Raw genomic sequence first — 22,167 nt, 5'->3', positions numbered from 1 at the left:
TAGTTGACTTCTATTCCCATCCTATAGATGGAGAAGTGAAGGCTCAGAAAGATTGAGCAGCTTACCCAAAGCCACAGCTTTGATAGGTAAGAGAGCTCTCACAGAAATTCATACCTACAGGCTCTTCAAAACATTTTCCCTGCCATACTGTCACCCTTTGGGGATACTAGTAGGTACTAGTAGGTACTAGTAGGTATCTTGCTTTCCAACCTGGAGAATCCTGGGCGCCCAGGAATGTGTCTTTTAAAATGGTCCTTTAATGATTCTGATGGAGCTAGTCCATGAATTATACACTGGGTAACATGTTTTATGTGTTTTGAGGGTAATAAACCATGTCTGTGCTACTAAATATCATGGTAATTGTTATTATTGATTGCTATGAGACTTTCCTTGGAAGGGACAGGTCAATTTCAATCTAAAACCTTCAATGAATAGTGTGTGTGTGTGTGTGTGTGTGTGTGCACGCGCATGTGTGTGTCTTTACTGCATTTGCCGGTGTGCATGGGTTTTGATTTCCTCAGTGCCACCCGGCATGGCCAGCACTCTATATAGTAGCTTTACTCATGTGGCTGAATGGGTTTTCTAAGAACCATGTAAGTTACAGGCTTGTTTCATCCTCATTTCTTAGGCATCAGCAGTAAAGGGCTTGGTGTATGTGGCTGGATCCTGTTTTCCCTTTCTTTGCTGCTGATGATCATTACCTTCCCCGTCTCCATATGGATGTGCTTGAAGGTAACACCCTGGGAAATAAATTGGGCTCTCTCTATGAGCTGACGAACCATTAGGACTAAATGCTCTCCCTTAATCTCTTAGATCATTAAGGAGTATGAACGTGCTGTTGTATTCCGACTGGGACGCATCCAAGCTGACAAAGCCAGAGGGCCAGGTAGGACACTGTGGTTGCTCCTGACAAGGATCATGGGCACCTAATACTTCACTGTTGCCCCCGAAATTTGCCCTGGCAGCCTCTCTTGAGAAGCAAAGAAAAGGCAGCTGGAGCCCTTGCCTGTCTGTACAATGGAAAAAAGATGTTCTGTTATGCAAGTAAACAGGCATGACCACTAGACCATTAGTTTGAGAGGCTGGAAATCCAGCCCTGTTTCCCAGCATTCCCTCTGAGAGATTCAGTTTACAGGACCAAAGTGTGGCTCTGTTGGATTGGCCGGACATCACTTATTACCAGGACCACTGAACGAATAACAGAAGAATGAAGGGGGGGAGTAAGTGGCCAAGATAGATGATTAAGTTATTCAGGGAGAGAATTCCGGGAGCTGGGTTTTGATCCTCACTCTTTGAAAAGCGCTAACTGAGGGGCACCTGGGTGGCTCATGCTCTCAGGGTCCTGGGATCAAGCCCACATCAGGCTCTCTGCTCAGCAGGGAGCCTGCTTCCCCCTTTCTCTCTGCCTGCCTCTCTGACTACTTGTGATCTCTGTCTGTCAAATACATAAATAAGATATTTTTAAAAAGAAAGAAAGAAAGAAAGAAAAGAGCTAATGGAAAAGTAAAAGGTAACTTCTCCTGGAAAGTAGATTAATAGAGCAGAGAGCTGGAATCCATCACACGACTCCTTTGGTCAAATGTAGTGTTTCTTTCCATCCTTTCTCCACTTGAGAATGAAAACTGTTCCAAATTCTTCATGTTATAAAAGGATGGGATTTTTGGGGGTGGGGAGCAGACATGGGAAGGTGTTAGGTCCTAAAACTCTAGAAGTTAGGTACTGATTTAATTCTCATAACTTCTCCTGGTGTATCTGTAGTTGAACCATACGAAATTGCTAATATTTGTTTTTGTTTCTCAAGCATGACCATTTCATATGATAAATTCTAATATTTTGAAAGGAAGGCCATTAAAGGTAGCATTTTACAAGATACATGAGAAAGAATGGTTATTTGCAATACTTCTTTAATAATATTTGTTTTCTGCCCAGTTGCCTCCAACTGGGCTATAAGCTCCCTGTGGGGCAAGAACTTTCTTAGTCACTGTGATACTGCATGTGCTCTGCACTTGGCCATGCACTACAGTAGGCGCTCAGGAATCTATTACATAACAAAGCAGAAGCTTGTTAAAAAGCCCTGGTCATTTCAAGTAGTATAATCCTACTTGCCTAATTTCATAAAGGACCAGAGGGGAAAGAAAGCAAGAATGACTTATTATGGATGTTCTTATGAGTTTGTCCAAATAGAAGTGTTAGACTCATCCAAATGAGATATAACAGATATAACAGCCTCTGCCTTCGGCTCAGGTCATGTTGCATCTGGTGGGGCCAAGCTTATAAGTCAGAGTAAAACTGGATTTGGGAGAAGTAGACTAACCATAACTTGGAGGACTCTAGAGAAAAGTGGATCTCTTTTAAATGAATTTTCCCAGAAGGTTTCACCACTAAATGTCCCAGGATAACTACTCTCGTCATACATGTCTCTGGGGCTAATGAGTTACCTCAGAAAGCCATGAGAGCTAGAGGGAAACAAGCCAAATTGCTAATGGAAAACCTCTCCACTTTTGTAAATTGTAAATTATTCTTTAATAATGAAAGAATAATGAAAGTTTTAATAATAAGTGCTGCTATTCCTGAGCACATCATACATACCTGGCCCTGTGTTTAGTACATGTCGAATCATGCTTAATCTTCACTACCCTCTTCTAGAGATGAACTAATTGAAGCTCAGGAAAGTTATAGAAGTGTTCCCAGGTCACAACCTAGTAAGTGCAAGGGCTAGGACTTAACCCTCTAGTTTTAGGGGCCATGACCTCAACTGGCTTCCTGGTATCAAGAAAAGGAAGTAAATCAGGCAGCAATCCTCACTACAAATCTCAGGAGAGTTCAGAGACCGAGAGAAAGAAAACACCTTAGCAGTGTCTTCTGTTGATGTTACCAGCCCTTTGCATGGTATATATAGCCTACAAACAGGTTTCTTCTTTAAAAAACAAAATAATGGCACAAAATCTTTCTGGTGAATAGAAATGGATTGGAGTCCCCATCTTGCTATGCCTTGTGGTTCTAACCGTGGTAACTCTAGCTATTGAGAACACTGGCCAGGCTAATGTTAGGGATCCATGCATGGGAAATCAACTGAATTTTCCTATCCCTTTCCTTCCCCCACTCAGCCCCAAACCTAAATACTTCATGACTCAAAGAGAAGTTAGAGGGTTTTAACTCTAGGACGCCATCATATTTGAACTAGAACATAGCTCTAGAGAAACAAGAAATTCTGAAGTACATTGGTTTTAGGGACTTAAGAAGATTTTAATTCTTAAGATTTTAAGAATTTTCTTAAGATTCTTTAAGAATTAAGATTCTTAAGAATCTTCTCCCAAATTCTTCTTAAATTCTTGTAGAATTAAAATCTTCTTAAGATTTCTACAATTTTTTCAATACTATTGAAGATGAATGAGAATGTTGACAGTCATTGACATTTAAGGTAAAAAAAAGAAATCTATTACTTAAATCTTTTGTGCAGGTATCTTTAGTAAGGACACCAATTTCCAAAACATCCTTTTAGATTAATGTCAAATTCAACACTTGGCTAGAAGTAGGTTGAGTGGCTTACAAATAAAATCTAAAAATTAACTATCAAGGATCTTTAGCTCTTTGCCACAAGAGTTTAATCTCTAGGGAACCATTTTTCTTTAGTCACTGACTAGGAGGAGGAACTAATTTTCCCCAAAGTTCAAGGTGTGTATATTGAAGATCCTCTGAGAAGCATTTGTAGTCCATTGAAAATAATGGATCATATAGTTAGGAGACAATTTGTGGCAGTTAGTTTCAATGTGGTGAAATTTTAAGCCATATTTTCTCTCCTAGGTTTGATCCTGGTCCTGCCCTGCATAGATGTCTTTGTCAAAGTTGATCTCCGAACTATTACTTGCAACATTCCTCCACAAGAGGTAATTCAGGTTAAAGATATGCTCTTAGAAATAAAACCTGTATCTTTCTCATTCCACGAACAGTTGATGTTTTACAGCATGTTTTCAAACTATAAGGGACTGGCTTGAGGAGCTCTGGTGGGTCTTAAAAACCATGGGGCTTTGCTTTTCGCACTGACAATAAAGCCAAGGGCAAGGGCTGCCTTGCTGTAAGACTTAGAATGACTGGGGGGGGGGGGGAAGTCCCAGAGAAGAGAGAGAAAAGATGTAGTTGGCAGAGAAGCTGGGATGGAGAGCAGTAGCCAAGATGCTTGGAAGAGTCAGATAAGTCATTGTATAAAGCGATTGAATTTAATTTGGTGGAGGGCAGGGTTTGGTTAGGATATTATCCTTGCTGTCACCTTTCTAGACTTTTTATTAAATCTCTGTGCTTCACTTTTTTTTAATGCGTGATTGGATGCAAAACAGTGGATACCTGTAAGGAAAGAGCACAGATCCCACTTGCATTTTTATTTCAAATAATTCTTTTCCATTCTTAAAGTACTGTAAATAAATATCCAAGACCAGTAACAGGGCATTAGAGAAGAGAAACAGAGTTACCAAGAGCCAAAACGATTCAAGAAGAAGAAAGAAAATGTGAGTAGGGTCTACAATGCGGAAGGGCAGAGGTGATGAGAGGATTACGAGTTGATGTTAATTTTCTTCTCTGTGGTCCAAGAAACTCAGTCAAGACCCAACAATCTGGAGGGGCGGGGAAAAAAAAAAAAAAAAGACCCAACAATCCCATCGCCATGTCACTGGTAGGAAGTACAGAGTCCTTACTTTGGGCTTCAGCCTGTGTCCTAAGAATTGGAGATGCTTAGTGACCTACCATAGGCCTTTTCTGGCTCCATACTCCCCCGTTCTAGGTTCGGCTCCTACAGTCCTGCCAGAGAGTTCTCACTGGCTGCAAAACGCCTCCTCACATTATTCAGAAGGATTAATACGGAGCCTCTGTGGAAGCAAAGAGATTTCCCTTTATGTGAAAACAGAACATGGTCTCTGGTGACATCTATGTTTTCTAAGCAGCACTGCTGTTCATCAAATCTGATAAAACCTGAAAACCAAAAAGATGGCTGGTGTCAGGGAAAGGAGCGTTCTATCTCTGTGTAGAAGGTAGAGTTCCACCGAGTTCCTACTTGCCACCTTTTAAAATAGGAAGTGCTTAGGCTCCCGTGGCAAATCAAAAAGCTTCTGCCCGTGGGGTGTAAGGCTCCCTAAGGTGAAGTTACAGAGATGGATACAGACGACCCATGGGTGGGGATTTTGTCGCCAACCAGGATGACATTGTACGGCAGCCCAGGGCAGAGTTTGGGTGATGCTGGCCTGAGCTGTGGCGAAGGGTCTCCTCCTGGGGAGAGGGCTCTTAGGCTGGCTGACACTGTCCGTCACTGTGACAGTCATAATAAACACGCGATCTTCCCTGTCCTTGCTCTCCAGATCCTCACCAGAGACTCCGTGACTACGCAAGTGGATGGAGTCGTCTATTACAGAATCTATAGTGCTGTGTCTGCCGTGGCTAATGTCAACGATGTCCACCAAGCCACATTTCTGCTGGCTCAGACTACCCTGAGGAATGTCTTAGGGACGCAGACCCTGTCCCAAATTTTAGCTGGCCGAGAGGAGATTGCCCATAGCATCCAGGTAAAGACGCTGAGAACAAATAGCCTGTGTCCTTAGTTCATTTATTTTGATTATCAGTGATGATCAGCTATCAGTGGTTCAAAGAATCCGTCTCACGTGTGTGTGCATGTGCACTCACACGTGCAACACACACACACACGCATACAGCTGCTGGAGACACTGGGCCTCGGTTTGTGGTTTTATTCCTTTATAATCACAAGCTCTAAGTTTAAATATGTGAGCAGGACATGAGGAGCTGAAGGAATTGGACACCTTACCTATTTTTTTTTTAATTCAACATACAAGTTAGTATTGTACATGTTAGCCTTTTCTGAGGAGGTTAGCGTCCTTTTTAATTGAGCTTATTCCAGAAGAAGGGCCACCATTTCTCAGACAGCCCATGTGTTTCTGCATTTCAATGGAATATTTGAAGAGGATTCAACTGACACCCCGCAGGCCTGCCATCCCTGGGAAATCCAGCACGGTGCTACCTAGCTCGGTAGTTACGGTGACAGTAATCAGAATTCTAGTAATGGTGAGGATGTTGCTGTTATCCATCTCACCCCTCGCCCATCCTAGTTCATAGACAATTACATTTCTATGTGGCCCTTAACCAATTATGCTTTGATTCTGAGCCTCCCTTCTCTGCGTTAGTAGGGAATTTCAGCTTTGGTCCTTGGCATATCTTCCAATGTCTACTGTGACACAAAGACCCAGGCTTTATGAAACAACGTTGGTTCTTTAGAACTCCCCACGTCATTTGTCAGAGCCCCACGAGTTTGACAACTCAGATGTTTCCCCTGCCACAGTCCAGTCCCTGGCTTCTTGGGAGGTCTCACCATCTCCACTGTTCTATGGAAATTGTGGAAAGGCAAGAGATGGCTTGCCATTTGGTAGCAGAGATCTCTGCCCCTGGCCTCGGAGGAAACAACTTGTCTGATTTCATTCTCTCACGAGACATTCTTTCCCACCCCTCTCTCTGCAGGATAACCAATAGGACATCTTCAGTGGTCTTAAGTTTTTACAAAAGACAAGCATATCTTTGATTTTAGGCTGCTGTGCTCTAAAATATATATATAAAATATATATTATATATATATGTAAGTAAGCATATATATATAAGTAAGCATATATATACACATATATTTATATATATAAGTAAGTAAGCATACATATATGTAAATAAGCATATATATATATACATATATATACACATGGCTGGCTACCTGTTTAAAACTACCTGCCACAGGGGAGAGGTTAAGCAGAGCAAGAGCAAGGCACAGAGTATCTCAGCAAGTACCCAATACTATTTATTGAGTTATTGTGAGGCATTGGTAGATCTCTTACGTGTATTATCTGCAAAGCTCATGAAAATCTCGAGAGGAACCCTTTTATAGGTGGAACAATTTGTAAGGAATCAGAGAGGTTAAGGAACCAGCCCAGAGATTCACAGCTGCAGATGGAAGAGCCAAGACAAACCCTAGGAGTGCCTGGGAAGGCTATACCTTGTTGCTGGCTAGATGTCTGTGACAAGAAAATGCGGGATATTTGCCCAACTCCCTTGTCTCCTGACCAATACCCTTTCTTATGATTTGGAAACAGACCTTACTTGATGATGCCACCGAACTGTGGGGGATCCGGGTGGCACGAGTGGAAATCAAAGATGTCCGGATTCCGGTGCAGCTACAGCGGTCCATGGCTGCGGAGGCCGAGGCCACCAGGGAAGCCAGGGCCAGGGTAAGAGCTGCTCCGTCCACACTGGAAGGCAAGATGCCTAGCTTTGGAGGAGAAAAAGCTAGACCTTGAATGGAAGATCAGGCTTCTCGGTGATTTTGATAAGAAAAGGGTTGCTTATTTACATTTTTTACTGAGAATTTCCTCCTGAACTAATATACCTTGAGGAAGTTGGGCAACAGGTCTTGGGACAGTCACTTGCCCAGTGACTTAGCAATGTGGGTCCCAAGTCTGGCTGCATTTCCATCCCCTAGAGAGAAGTCAACACAGCAAACACTAACTCTGAGATCTCAGCTCACACTCCGTGAAGCTGATTCTCTTGTGGCTCAGGAATCTACATTTTTATAAAGTTAGCAATTCTGCTTTATTATTATTTTTTTTAAATTATGGAAGTATAACTGACCGGCAAAACTAGAGTAGTTTCTGGTGTACAGTGTACTGATCCACCAGCCCTATACATTACTCAGTGCCCATCGCAGCGAGTGTAGTGACCCCCTGGAAGCTGGCATTCCGCAGTAGCCAACCCCGTGCCCGTCTTTTGAACATTATTGTTAGGTGTGGTTAGTGAGCTGGACTGAAAGGGAATGGTGGGGTGATTAAACCCAATCCAGGGTAGATGACACACTATAAGCCTACCCTGGCCTCGAATGTTCTTGAGTCCGCTGGGTCTATAGCCTTCATGGCTGCGGAAATGGGTTTCCCGGAGTATCAGAAACCAAGGGAAGATGAGAACCCTTTTGCCTAAGCTCCTCAGAATCTTCCTTGAGAACCAATGAGTTTTCCTCTGCCCTGGTCCCTTTCCCATCTCTGCTTTATCTGGGAAGCTCCAGCAGCTTCTCAGCAGCTTCTCGGTTTGGCACAGAGACAGTGAGTACCCGTGGCAAATCCGTCTTGGGCAGGAGAGAGCTAGATGGGGAGCCAGCAAAAGGGAGAGCCCTCCTGTGGGTGTTCTCAGACTGCCCTGCCTGCTGCTGGCCATTCAGGGCGGAGAGAACTTGAAGCAATCCTCACACTGGAAGAATGAGGCTGAACTGGCATCAGAATTAAGGTCTCCTAGGATAAGAAAAAAACAAGGGGGAGAAGCGGGTGCACGCCTTGAATTTCAAACTTCTCTGAAAGCTAGCGTGGGGGATGGGGAGGCTCCAGAGTAACTGGTCAGCATTATTCCCCTAAATCACATTAGGATGCGAAACTCTCACCCTGGCCAAAGCAGGAGCAGGATGAAACCCGGTGGCAAAGTGGGGTTGCGGGGGCGGGGGGGGGGGGGTCGCAGGGGCAGACCAGCCTGGGGCGCAGCCAGAATACGACTCACAGTTGCAAACATTTCTTTCTGAGCTCTTTTATTTCTGCCGGCTTAGGTTGTTGCCGCTGAAGGGGAAATGAATGCTTCCAAGTCTCTGAAGTCAGCCTCCATGGTGCTGGCCGAGTCCCCAGTAGCCCTCCAGCTGCGTTACCTGCAAACCCTCACCACCGTGGCCACCGAGAAGAATTCCACCATCGTCTTCCCTCTGCCCATGAATATCCTGGAGGGCATCGGTGGTGTCAGCTACAATAACCACGAGAAGGCTACGAACAGAGCCTGAGGTTTTGGGCTGTGGTCAGCCGCTGCTTGGGGAGCTGTTGCCAGTTCTCTCGGGAGAACCCAGCGGTCAGAAGGACTGAGAATTGCAACAATATTGAACCAGAGGGACGCCGCTGCTAGAATCGCATTGGCAGAAAAATGCCATAAAGCCTCCCCCCAAAAGTGGGGGTCTGGTTATATTATCCCAGAGCATAAACAGCTTTGCATTATCCATATTAGTCAGTTAGCAGGCATTCGACTTAAGGCAGGAACTTGCTTGCTTGCAGCAGGGGGAAGAAATCTTTGCAAAACCTTGGCTAAGATTTCAGCAATAATTTTGATTGGTTTTAAGAAGCTCTCTAGATAATTTATAAAGTAACACAGGCCTCCTCTTTATACTAGCTATTTGCTTTTTATAATTCCCAAGTAACTATTTGCTAAATCACCCTCCCACCCCCTCACCCCCCAAGCCTCCGTGTTTGAAATCCAGATTGATTTTGATGTGAAAGGCTGAAGAGGCACCCAGGCTGCAAACTCATCACAGCGCCTGGGGCGGACTCCGTCCCAGCTCTCTTGTGCCCACGACCAGGGGCCAATGCTTAGCCTCCCGGCAACTTTGCCAGCGGCTGGGACAGTGCAGGGCACTTACAAGCAAGAATGATGCTTATGACTGGTTTTGTTGGTTGGAATCAATGGGGAACATCCTGTGAACTCCATGTTTTCACCCCATTATTAGACCCAAGAGACACCAGTAGTTAAGAATTGTAAATGCCATTCACCGCCCCCGTCCAAAAAACCCCTAAACTGTTCAAAATAAAGAAGCCATAGACTAGAATATAGATGTGATGTATTTTAAAAATTGCTTTGTCAGATTTATTTTGTTGCCGTGGCACAGCTTTGAGTTGTATTTTGAGCAAAGGGCTAGGATTTTTTGTTACCATGTACTGATTGCTGTGTGTGAACACCGTGCTCAGCCCTTTATGGATGCTGAGAAAAATCTTTATTTTGCAGATGAGAAAGTTGATGGCAAGAGGTTGGAAACTTGCCTAAGAGCCTGTCGCTAGTTTGGGGTTAGGATTTAAAACTAGGTCTCACTCCAAAGTCCTTGCTCTTAAACATCACGGTGGTTTACGTGGGGCAAGTGCCTGGGGGCGGGGACAGAGCCCACACCCATTCCCCTCTTGCCTTTCAGGTTCTGCAAGTGTGGGGGCCCACTGGAGTTTTTCATCGTGTCCAGGACTCTGAGAGCAAGCACACACATGCACACACATGCACACACGCTCCCCACCCATCTCACGCTCCTTTTCACTGCACATGGTCTTCCTGTATAACACTCCCCATCCCATGCTCCCGGCTCTGCTTCCATCCCCTCCACATGCTCCCCTCGCACACGTCCTGTCAACGCATAGATATTAACTACATATAAATGTAAAATAGGGATCACATTCTGACTTTCGTTTTGTTTTGTTTTTAAAGATTTTATTTGTCAGAGAGAGAGTGTGTGTGAGTGAGCACAAGCAGGAGGAGCAGGAGGAGCAGAAGGAAGAAAGGAAACAGGCTCCTTGCTGTGCTGGAAGCCCGATGAGGAACTCGATCCCAGGATCCTGGGGTCATGACCCGAGCCAAAGGCAGATGCTTAACCGACTGAGCCACCCAGGCATCCCTGCCTTTGGTTTTGTAACCTGCCTTTTTTTATGAGACCTTATCATACTTGGAATGTGTTCTGGACAATTCACAGTTAATACATTTTTCAGTAGAGTCTAGTGACTCTTTAACTCTAGCACTCATTTTATTTTTCCTGAGAAGCTAAATACTTGCATTTTAACAAAAATTGGGAACAGAAACCGATCTCAGTTCATTCACACCAGCCAGAATCTGAGTCGATGAGGTCACACTGTCATGCAGATGCCCCAGATGACCATACAGCTGAGCAGTGAGTGGTGCAGTGACTGACCACATGCTTGGACACTGAGGGTCACCTGAGCCGGCAGGTCCTACATGTACAAGGACATTTTGTGAGCGCACTTCCTACCCTATTCCAGAAACCCACACTTACTACTTCTGGTTTCCATGATTGCCCTGAAAGTGCAAATCTTTCTTGTCAATGTACACCAAATGCTAAACTAGTGGTTCTCCCTAAAGTCGTGGTTCTCTCACTCACTAGAAGCTCTTTTTTTTTAAACAGACAGGCTGCTGGCATGCCCCTAGGGCCATCCCGCTAGTGTGGAAATGGGGTTTGAGAGCTGTATCAGAATCTCTGTTTTTTTGTTTTTTGGTTCTTGTGTGTGTGTGTTTTTTATTGTTTTTTGTTTTTTTAATTGTTTTCCATTTTTTAAAAAAGATTTTATTTATTTATTTGAGAGAGTGAGAACATACATGAGTGGGAGGGGAAGGGCAGAGGCAGAGGCAGAAGCTGACTTCCTGCTGATCAGAGAGCTCGACAGGAGGCGGGCTGGATCCCAGGACCCTGAAATCATGACCTGAGCCTAAGGCAGAGGCTTAACCCACTGAGTCACCCAGGTGCCCTGTGCAGATGGCGGTTTGAAAGTTCTCTGGGAGATTCAAACTACTCCATCCCTCCTGCATTGTCTCATTAATTCTTCAGCTTGCCATAGGTCATTTATTGTATGGTTACTAAGGGCTGGCTAAAGAGACCTCCGAAGGGAACTGTTTTGGGGGTAAATGGCATAGAAGAATCAAGGAAGGTCACAGCTCTCCTGGAATGTGACTGCCAAAGACAATATTCAAAACACAGTCGCCCCCCTTTCCTTAGGGTGAAGTTTGTTTTTCTTTTGGGGGAGGGGAGCTGGAGGGGAGTCAAGGCCCACAGAGGAGGAAAACAGCAAACGACCTCGTAGAGAGAAGGAAGAATCCGATCTCTTTAGACACAGGCCTGGATCATAGTAATCCCCAAGCACAGATGACCCGAAGGTGTTTTTCCTGCTTTTCCAGACTGTGGGTCCACAGTCCTCAGCTGCCCCAAGCTTTCCTTGCCCTCCAGATGCTGGGCCAATACAAAGAGATCGAACACACTGGTCCCTGGGTGTATTTGGCTGTGCCTGACCTCGGAACAGGGATCCCTGGAGAGGCGATCTCTTTCTAGGGTCTGAAACGGGAAATGGTAGGGGAGGGCAACATCCCCCTTGGTTCTTGCGTAATCCCTGCCCTCCCCTCCCCACGGGCCTTCCAGCCTCTCCCTCTCTCTTAACCCGCTTTTCCCACGACCCTTGGTACTAGAATAGGTAGGTTTTTACCAGACCTTTCTCTTCCTGTCAGGACTTCTCTTACACAAAACTTGACCCTGGTTTTCAAAGTCTTTGTTCTTACTTCTCTGATTTTGGGTATAATTAAATATCCTGGGGTCTAGATAAAAGATCCTGGCTCTTCTTCTGTTTACTTTAACTCTGCCTCTAAGATTCAAAACTGGCTAGCCAATTCCTAGAGATTTGTGCGATTCATAGGCAAACCGAACAATCCAGAAACCCTATCCCAACTGCCCTCTTTATCTGCTCCCACTCTGTGGGCTATTTTCCATCTGCCCAATCCCCCAAAGGCCAGGTACCAGACACCTAGGGACAGCCCTATGCCCTAGACCCCATTGAAATTACTCAAATTGGCTAATCCCTCCTTGGCTGTTTCTGCCCATGGAAACTACAAGAAAGGCTCTCACCCACACTTTCTCTTGTTCCCTCTGCCCCATGACTGACCCTGTTGCATCCCTGTGTGTGGCCCTTTTTGTGGAACGTACCAGCTCCCATTGGAATCTGTGAGTATACTAAGCTTTCTTTTCAATGGCAATTGTTTCTTGATCCTTTGGCCTTGTCATATCGGCATAATAATAAAACTTACATTTAAAAAATACCAAGTCATGAGCCTGGGATTCTCGTCTCCATAGAGAAAGTACTTCTCTCTAATTCAGCTACTCAGAGCAGATACCTGTTGTTTTTCAAAGAATGATTGATTGATTAGAGAGAGAATGAGGAGTAGGGCAGAGGGAGAAGGGGAGAGAGGGTCTCCAGCAGACTCTGTACGGAGCGTGGAGCCGGACACGGGGCTCGATCTCACCATCCTGAGACCAGGACCTGAGCTGAAACCAAGAGTCGATGCTCAACCGACTGAGCTACCCAGGCAGCTATAATATAGGTCATATCCACAGAAAATCATATGTCTGTAAATTGCCAACAAAACTTCTTTGATTTGGGCCACTGCCTTTGAGACCTTCTCTGATCACACTTGAGTATCACCAGTGCCTCTTGATTTAGTGCTTGGTCTCTTTAGAATTCAAGCGAAGTGGTGGTGAGGTGTGCAGGCGGATGGGGCTTCTGTCCTCATCAAAAGGGGCAGAAACGTGTCCGGCCACAGCCACTGTATGTTGTCGCGCAGCCTATGTGTTTCGAACTCATTGTCTTCTGAATAGTTTCAACTCCGAGGAAATCCTAGGAAAATATTTGTACCTCTTTTTGCATACGCCCTTCTCCAAATGTTCTCCCCCTGTTGAGTACCCTGTATCCTCTCTGACCTGCCTCATCGTCCTTTGGATATAATCTTACTCTGCCTGACCGCCTTCTCTACCACCTTTAACCACTTTGCCATTAGTCACATTTAAATTTCCAGGATGAGATCTTAGCATCTTGAAATGCTTTGCAGTCTGTAGGGAGCAGGAGTTTCAAAAATTGCTATCGCTCTTCCTCTGCAGCAGTGTCCTGGCATGGCTGCTGGGTGGGGGCTTGGGATTGGGGATCAGTACTGTGTGGGTTCAGAATGGCCCAACTCTGCTTCTGATCATCTCCCTGCCCCCAGTCAGGTCTACCTTCCCTCATTCTGGTTTGGGGACTTTCCCCTTAAATTGGGTGCCTGGGGTGATTGTGACTTTATGGCAGGGAGATCTTATCTCCTAGTTAATACCCAGGTGTGGCTGGGTACCCCTTCCTCCGACCCCTTCCCTAACTTCCTGAAAGCCAGGTTTTCTTCCTAGCGGCTTGGAAATTTCCTAGCACACAGGCTCTTTTCTTATCTTCTCTAGTGAAGATGGATTGAGCCTCTCATTTCTGTAGCTGATGACAGCTTTTCTGCTATAACATGGCCATTTCCTCCCCCAGTCCCCCACTCTAACTTCTCTTGTGTATTTGGCCCTTTTCTTGGGATTATCCTTCAACAGCTCTAAGACGCTGTCCTTGCCTTTCCTTCTGGTATTAAACAGTGGTGGCCACCTATTAAAAATCTGACTATATAATAAATCAAATGATTACTGATTTGAGGGAAATTTACATAAAGGCGACTGGTCTACCTTGTCAGGGCAGCTCCCCAGCAATGGATTCATCCGTTATTAGTTGATTCATCCTCATGAGTGCAGCTGGGCAGGGGTTCATACCTGTAGTAGGATCTAGACACCCTGCTCCTGGGACAGAATTACTCGCCTAAGTATGTGGTTTCCTTTAAGCATACATTGCCACTGACAGGCCTCTGGCTGTGTCAGCACCTGCTACACCTGGTGAGTAAATGCTAAGATTCTGTGGGTTGATCCTGGTAAGGAGCCGACATACTTTGCCACAAGCATCAGAGAAGTGCTGGGAGCACAGGTCCCATTCTGGAAGCCTGCAGGAGCGTAGGCTTCAGACCTGGAACGAAAGTTAATGGACACTCATTGCAGACTACACGAATTCTTGGATTTCAGTGCAAATAAAGTTGAAGAATGAACCGCAATAACTTGACCGTGTTAACAGATTTATATTTATATGGGCTTTATTTATATTAAACATGTGATATATTTTGAAGGAAAACAGTGGTAGTTATGCAACACAAGTGGCAGCAGGAATTATTTTAGACGTGGATAGAAGACTGAATGGTTCCAAATTATTGGCATAGTTGGTTTCCCAGGGATAAGCTTCAATATCCAGCAAACATGAAGTACCCCAGTAAATAAACAATAACAACAAAAACTAGACCCTGCTAGTTTTTGAAGAATTCCCATGGGAAAATCACAAAGGCCAGTAAGCTTTGCAAATAATTCCATTACACACAGATATGTCACTCAGTGGCTACATAAATATAAATTTACTGAGTTTTTGGAGGACTTTGGGGGAAGGAAGTAGGCACTTAATACAATTATCAAACACACAACTCCTTGTCCAGGCTGAAGTTTTCTTTCAGAGACAAATGGGCTTTAAAAATACCTTGCCAAAAACTTGAATTCCTGGAACCACAGAAAGAGACTCAGCTTTGTACTTCTTTTTGTAATGTGCTTAATTTGGGCCCTTACAGAAATTATCTTTTATTCTTACCAGTAATTGCTTTTCTATATTTTAAGTGGTTTGTATTACAATGCTCTTTATTATTAATGTTAGTTCTTAAAAACTTGCATTTCTCTCTTTTCTTTCTTATTTTCTAAGGCACAATACTGACAATTCTTATGTGAAGGGAAGATCCAAACATTGGAAAAATAAATATCTGTAGTAGTGATTCACTTAGAGTATTCAAGGAATCATGCAATCTGGGTAGGCAACATCTGGCTAATAGTGAAAGGAACATTGTACATTTAATAATTACAATTTGAAACACTTCAAAGCTGTTAACATTTTAACAGTTTTTTTGTTTTGCCATTTATTTCATTGCAAAGTATTCAATCATGCAAAACAACTTCATATATGTGATCTCTGGCCTTTTACTTTTGCTCAATTAAACCCTTAAAGGGATTTTTGTGTGTGTGTCTTAAATGTCAGTGTTGAACCTTCACTGAGAGAAAAATCAAAGCACAGATTGTCATTACATTATTCAGAATGATGCTTTTGATCTTTTGAAGGGAGTTCTTTCCATCAGCCAAAAGCCTTAACATTTTATAAAGAAGGGACACTGCACAAATGCTGGGCTCACTTACTAGCTTTCAGATGAAAGAGAATGTTAATTTTGTAGTGAAAATGGCAATGGTTTCCAAACTAAAAGGGAAGCGTTACTGGAGGAATGATAGACAAATATCAGAGGATGGTCTGTGCCAGAAAGGAAGCCAGGAAGGAAGAAAGGAAGGGAGAGGAGGGAAGGAAGGAAAGGAGATGTCATTGCTGCAGCAGCATTGTGGTTTCTTCTTCTGGTTGTTGCTCTTAACTAAAACACAATACTGAAAAAAAAAAAAAATACACAGAGATACCAGCAAAAGCTAACAAATGTACTTGAAAGAGAGGGAAGAGGGTAAAACTCTTTAAAGGCTGCCAACTCAATATTCTGATTGGTTTTCCCGGTATAATTAAATTTGAGAGAGGCTCACATTAGTGTAGTTTGTTGTATCAACTTTAGTTCAAGAGAGAACCAGCTTTCTTTTATCTAAGAAGTTTCTGTATAATCCTCCTGGTGAAAACTGTAGGAAAATGCTGCACACTTCTATTTTAGAATCTCTTATTAAAAGCAAAATAACTACCCAAATCTTGATCTTCCATTTTTAACACTAAAGGAGAAATAGACAGTGAGTGAAACTTTGAACCTATGGATGGTATTTTCTGAAAATTCTTGTCATTAACCATGGAACACTGGAATCAAGTCGAAGAAAAATCTTAAGGAAACATAGTAACCTTGAAACTAATGTCCAAGAAAATCTCACAATAGTATGTTAACACAAATGACCATTCTGTTGACCTTTCTGAAAATCTCCATATGGACCATTTCAGCTAAAACTATATTTAGGATCGTCATTTTCTAGATATGAGATCTTTGGTTGTTTGTATACGTAAATGTGTCTGTATGTGCTTGTCAGATACTAGTCGTACTTCTACTGCTGTACCAAATTACACATTTCTAAGCCATGGCCTTAGGACTGATTGAACACCTAAGCTCTATTCACCATTTGCCCTGCAGTTAGTAAAGACACCTGTCTTCTCCCTTTTGTTATTGCTCTCCTGGCTAGAAGAAATGAAAGAGTTTCAAAGAATCAGCGCTCCCTTGCTTTTAAATGAATACAACTATGTAAACTTCGAATTTGTAAAATATTTGCATCTTAAGGGATTATTTTTTCTTTTTCTTTTAAAGGACTAAACTGGTTTCTAAATCAAAACTAAATAGGTATTTTCAAAATAGCAGCAGTAATCAAATTTCCAACCTTAAAAATTTAAATGTCATTACATTTTCCTGTTATTGCTTCTTTATTGTTTCTCAAGCTAGGACTATTTTACCCTTTAGCGCGGATTTATATGAGAGGCTCTATGATTTTCTGCAGATCCATTTCTATTGTTAAAGTTGACCTTGGAGCTGGTAACCTGGAAAAGACTAAGAGGTGTGATGACCTGATAAAGAAGTTGTTGGCCGCTGATAGAAATACATCTTTTGTACTTGGTCCTTCATGTCACCAATGCTGTGCAGTAGAATGGCGGAGGAATTCTAGTTGACCACCATTTATACTGTTCAAATGCTGTGGATGCTTGTGGGAGGGTGCACTTCAAGAGGTGTTGGGGCATTAATGGATGAGAACAAGAGTTTATGTGCTATATCCCATCTTTGGAATAAAGTGGGCCTGTCTTCCATTAAGAGGAAAAGAATAAGCCAGACTACCCACATCCCTGCAATGTGCCCTTTCTGTGTAGATTTGTAAAGGGCAATTCCATTAAATTATTGATCTGAAATATTTTACCTTAGATCTGTGATCACAATGACCCATAATGTGGGATTCTTTTAGAGGAAAGACAGTGGACTCCACTGTCAGTGCTCTGGAGAGTTTTAAGTTGTGGTTCACAGACACGCCTGGCTTGTTCTTGGTCCAGGGCAGAACCCAATGCAAATGCTGATCCCTCTGGTCTAAAGGAGGAGCCACATTTGGTTAGAACCTGCTGGAGACCAGGGAGGGCATCTTGGTTTCTGTGTAATCTCTCAAAGTGGTGAGTCCTAGGTGAGCATTTAGTAAATGTTAAGAGAGGGAATGAAGTGGGATAAATAAAACCATCATTAAAACCATAATTATGTATTGTAATGCTTTGTGGTTCATATGCAGGGAGAGCCGCTAAGGCTTCGTATATATTTTTGTGCTTTGGGTTTTACTGTGTGATACAATTTCAATTATATAGTTTTAATTAGGGTCAGAAGCTACTGGGTATCTAAGGAGTTATTAAAGCTTATATCCTATTGTCTATGGGAAGTTATTTTATGAAATTGTGCTGATAATACCAGCATAATTGTCTAAAAACAAAATATTGGGGGAAAGGGTCTGTTTTATTGAATAATAAAACATTTTCGCTGATCTTTTTTTTCCACTAAAAAGAGTTTCTTAAGATTAATGTATATAAAATCACACATTAAGTAAACAGATAAAAGGAAGATGATGCTGAAATCCAAGCACTCTACACTTAAGAAAGCTATATCTGCCTTTTCCCCACAGACTCTATTTTCAAGGGAAAGTTAGAGGAGAGAAAGGGAGAAAGAGAGAGAGGGAATGGGCAGAGAGGAAGAAACTTATCTTTGTTAGGAAAGGATAGACATGTTCTGTGTTTTATAAGCCCTCCAATTCATATATGGCAGTCTCATTAGTAAAACACATTGCAGAGTGAAATTTGATATAAAAACCAGTGTGGCCCAAAGGCTCCAAACAGGCTTGTCGTAATGAGGCTTCACTATATTACTATATTACTATGTTACTATATTCAGTGACAGAGATGCTCAAGACTGTGCAAGAGTCAGGCTCTGAGGCATCTAAACCACTGAAGGAACATAAAGCAACGGCAAGTACTTGTTCCCACAGTCTAACTGAATTGAACCCAGTGCTAAGTCATGAAAAGTCCACACGCTCACTGAAGCGGCTTAACTCATGCTCATTCCTAGACAAGTTACGAGGTAGCTAAAGAAGTAGCAAAGCATCTGCCAGAAGGCAAAGCAGAAGAAAAGGGGATAATGTTGAAAGCATTCATGTTTGCTTGACAAATGAACTCCCGGGCTATACGGTACTTAATATAAGTCCTTTGGGGGGCCCTTGAGTTATTGGGGTGATATCCATAAATTCCCCAATGGAAGGAGACTCCAGTCTACCATATTCTTTGAAAGACTTTGAGTGTGAAATGCAGAGCTGCCCAAAAGGAGAGAGGCTTTTCACCTCTCTCTCAGCACCAACGTAGATTCCTTTTTTTAATAAAGAGATGGCTGGTGCCCACGGACACCAGATGAGGTCCATTCCGCTAGGACGTCCAGTGTGGCCAGACTATGGACAAAAGTGAAAAGATTCCAGGTAACACATGAGGGTTAGTTAGCCTTAAGTAAAGTTCTTTTTCTCCTGACCCTGTTTTTGCTTGAAATACGTTCACTAGTTTTTGGGAGATTGGTCACTGGACTACTACTCCTTCCCTTTCCAACGGAAATTTCTGACATTTGGAGAGAGTCTATTTTTTCAGAAGGGTGATGGGAACCTTGCCAAGCAACTCACTTAAGTTTCCTGGTTTTTAACACTGTGAGCAGTGCCACATGGTATGTTTTCAGATACTGAGAGGGACCTCGCTGTGTCAGCTCACTGAACTGGATATGACAAAGAATGCTGCTCTCCTCCTGGATCAAAGAAGGTTGTGCCTCCAAGGCCATCTCTGGAATGACAGGGGCAGAGGTCCCCATTTTTGGCCCAGAGGCTGATTAGAAGGTTAATGAAATGTCCTATGGCCAATTTAAGTTCTGGACATTGTTGTGTGATTATGCTCCTCTGATGGTTAACCTCATATATCATCTGTCAGAATGTTCTTTATTTCCGTGATGTAGAAGAGGCACTTTGGTTAAACACATTATATTAATAAATACCACTTTCTCCTTCCAGCACCTGTAATGATATTTCTCATAATTTTGGGTTCAATACTGCAAACATCTAGGCTCAGTTCTTAAAGAACATTGTCTTATAAATGTGAATCTAACTCTATAGCATTTCTTCTTCATCATCAAAACGCCACCAACCCTCTCATTTCCCACAAATGTTGAGCACCCATGAGATATACTATCATGCAAGAATTCGACTATTTCTCACTATATAACAGGAAAGTCTTCGACAATCTCTTCCAGACTTAACGTATTCTTTGGTTTAATTTAAAGTTAAATAAGCAAGTAAAACAGGGAGGCTCTGATGAGGATGAAAAACAATTCAAATCCAACCTAGTGACTTCCTTCCCTCTATATTTCCTTCCGTTCCCTCCCATGTAGTAGGAAAGGTGAATGACGGGTTGAGCCACCCCTGATCATAATTCCATGCTGTCTCCACCTATTCGAAAACTTGTCATTGTAAACAGTGTATTTATCATTTGTGCAGACTATCCATGAAAGCCTTTCTAGGAATAAACTGTTATACAATGAATAAACAATGTGATAATTGCACCTTCAAGATTCATGCTCATATAGCAACAGGAGACTCCTCTTCAACTTCTGAGAGAGTCTGCAGCACCTTGGAATAGATTTGTCTCCACTGTTTAGAGAAAAATGCCTAAAATGAGAAGTCCATTCCTGGCAGTCCATGGATGGCTATGTATACCCACCAATACATTGTTGCTGACTCTGGAGTCAGAGGAAAGGCATGGTTTGTGGTCTGCATTTGTTCTCTGATGCATGAAAAAGTAGACAGAATTCATATCCAATTTCATTAGTACAGTCAGGTCCTCTGAGAAGCTTCATAAAAGAAGTCCCCAATTCCCTGGCACTGACAGAAGCATTTGGGTTTCCACTGTCTTTCTAAGGCACTGGAGGCCAAGGCTGAATCCAGCGATGCTCTTCAAACCTCTGAGCTGTCTCCCTGGTGGTTCTGCGGGGCCATCATGGGCTTGCTACTGCCTGAGCCTTTCAGGGCGCCCTTCCTCCTGGCGCCCTTCCTCCTTCTGCACATCATCACTGTGATGGCAGCGAGGCAGAGGGTGAGGAACCCCACGGCGATGCTGCCAACGACTGTGACCAGGCTGACATCAGAGCTGGGCCGGTTGAGCTCACGAGGGAGGACGCCATCAGAAGGAACTCGCCCCTGGGGGACCTGCTTCCTGCTGGTGCGGTCCAGGGCGATGTGCTGGATGTTGGTTCCCCGGTTGTTGTCAGCACCTATGTCCCACGCCAGCGGGGGTGGGCTCCTGATCTCCCTCTTCTTCCTGCTCTGGCTCGTGGCCTCTGGCTTCCCTGGACCCACTATGGAGTGGTGCTGGTACTCGGTACTTCTTTTGCCGATGCCTCGATTGGCGTTGTCTTTTGATCTTACAGTGTAGATCGTGTGTACGTACCATTCCCGACCCAGGGCAACCTAGGAAATGCAACTCTATTTGTTAGAAAATTAAATACCACACCAACCTAATTCATGACTCCTGCAAGAGAAATTAATGGCAGAGACAATCACTGAGAATTTACTCTAGACTGCAGAATTAATACACTAAACATTTTTTTGTGGGTAGTACGTGCAAGGCTTTGTGTAAAGGACTCTAAAATATTTTGTGTGACTCTCAAAGGAGTGTGTGCCAGTAAATCTTTGGCAATCTGTGACTTGCTGCCATAGAATGTCGGAGCTGTCACATGGTTTTAACTTACTCATCTGAAAAATGGGTAAGGAAGGATCCACCAGTGCTGAAACGTGCCAATGTTACTCAACCAGTTAGTGGCAGAGGCAAGACTAGAACCCAGACCTTCTGACTCTCAGGACTCTCTTCCAGTACGTCTGGCTGCATATTTACATAGGAGACCATAGAAAAGGTCTGTTTTTCTGCTTTTCTAGGGCTTGTGAAAAGAAGGAATTTCTGATGGCTCTCTGAACCCTTCAGGATTTAAAAGGCATTTAATGCTTTGAGAATTAACAGTGAAAACCATTTTAAAAAATTATTCCAAGTAACAAATATGCTTCTTTAAGATTCTTTCTTTAGAATGAAGACAGATACTGTGTCTGAAGCCCCTCTGGTGTGGACAATTTTCAGGAAATTTCCTAAAAGGTGTACTTGCCCCTCCAAGGATTCTCCGTGGAAACACAACTCTGAATTTGTCTCATTTGTCTGCCCAGTGTTAGGGTCGCCTGTGTCTTTTTACCATCCATCGCTAGGCTAGGATATTGTTTCTTGGTTTATAAAATCTTTGAGAATGGAGATTTATGAGCTGTGCACACTTCTTTTCTGAAGCCAAGATCACTCTAATAAAGATAGTCATGAAAAGTCAACAGGAAGGAAGTTTTGAATAAGAAAAGCAGAGTTTCCGGGGCACCTGGATGGCTCAGTGGGTTAGGCCTCTGCGTTCAGCTCAGGTCATGATCTCAGGGTCCTGGGATAGAGCCCCGCATCGGGCTCTCTGCTCAGCGGGAGCCTGTTCCATCCCCCTCCCCCGCCTGCCTCTCTGCCTATCTGTGATCTCTTTCTCTCTGTCAAATAAATGAATAAAATCTTAAAAAAT

General features: G+C 43.3%; 2 protein-coding genes across 3 annotated transcripts in view; one reads left to right on the top strand and one right to left on the bottom strand.

The window, feature by feature from the left end:
* Positions 1 to 675: 675 nt before the first annotated feature.
* On the top strand, positions 676 to 8,845 carry STOML3 (stomatin like 3). Its single transcript, XM_059377847.1, has 6 exons — positions 676 to 732; positions 814 to 886; positions 3,805 to 3,887; positions 5,346 to 5,549; positions 7,131 to 7,265; positions 8,621 to 8,845. Exons 1-6 carry the CDS (start codon positions 691 to 693, stop codon positions 8,843 to 8,845), a joined length of 762 nt encoding a protein of 253 aa, XP_059233830.1. The 5' UTR covers positions 676 to 690.
* Positions 8,846 to 11,224: 2,379 nt separating this feature from the next.
* The window catches only part of FREM2 (FRAS1 related extracellular matrix 2), a 162,769-nt gene continuing 151,826 nt past the window's right edge, over positions 11,225 to 22,167 (bottom strand). The window contains exon 24 of one of the 2 annotated variants that reach the window (XM_059378217.1): positions 11,225 to 11,290. In XM_059378217.1, coding sequence (XP_059234200.1) covers positions 11,252 to 11,290 — 39 coding nt within the window. In that variant the 3' untranslated portion in view covers positions 11,225 to 11,251. Of the gene's footprint in view, positions 11,291 to 14,530; positions 21,041 to 22,167 lie in introns of those variants that run through there. The other variant, XM_059378216.1, reaches the window with a different exon arrangement.

Source organism: Mustela nigripes, chromosome 15 (assembly GCF_022355385.1).
Source record: "Mustela nigripes isolate SB6536 chromosome 15, MUSNIG.SB6536, whole genome shotgun sequence".
Taxonomy (NCBI): Eukaryota; Metazoa; Chordata; class Mammalia; order Carnivora; family Mustelidae; genus Mustela; species Mustela nigripes.
The sequence above is the reverse complement of the archived record's forward strand: the minus strand, read 5'-3'. Positions and strand labels throughout refer to the sequence as shown.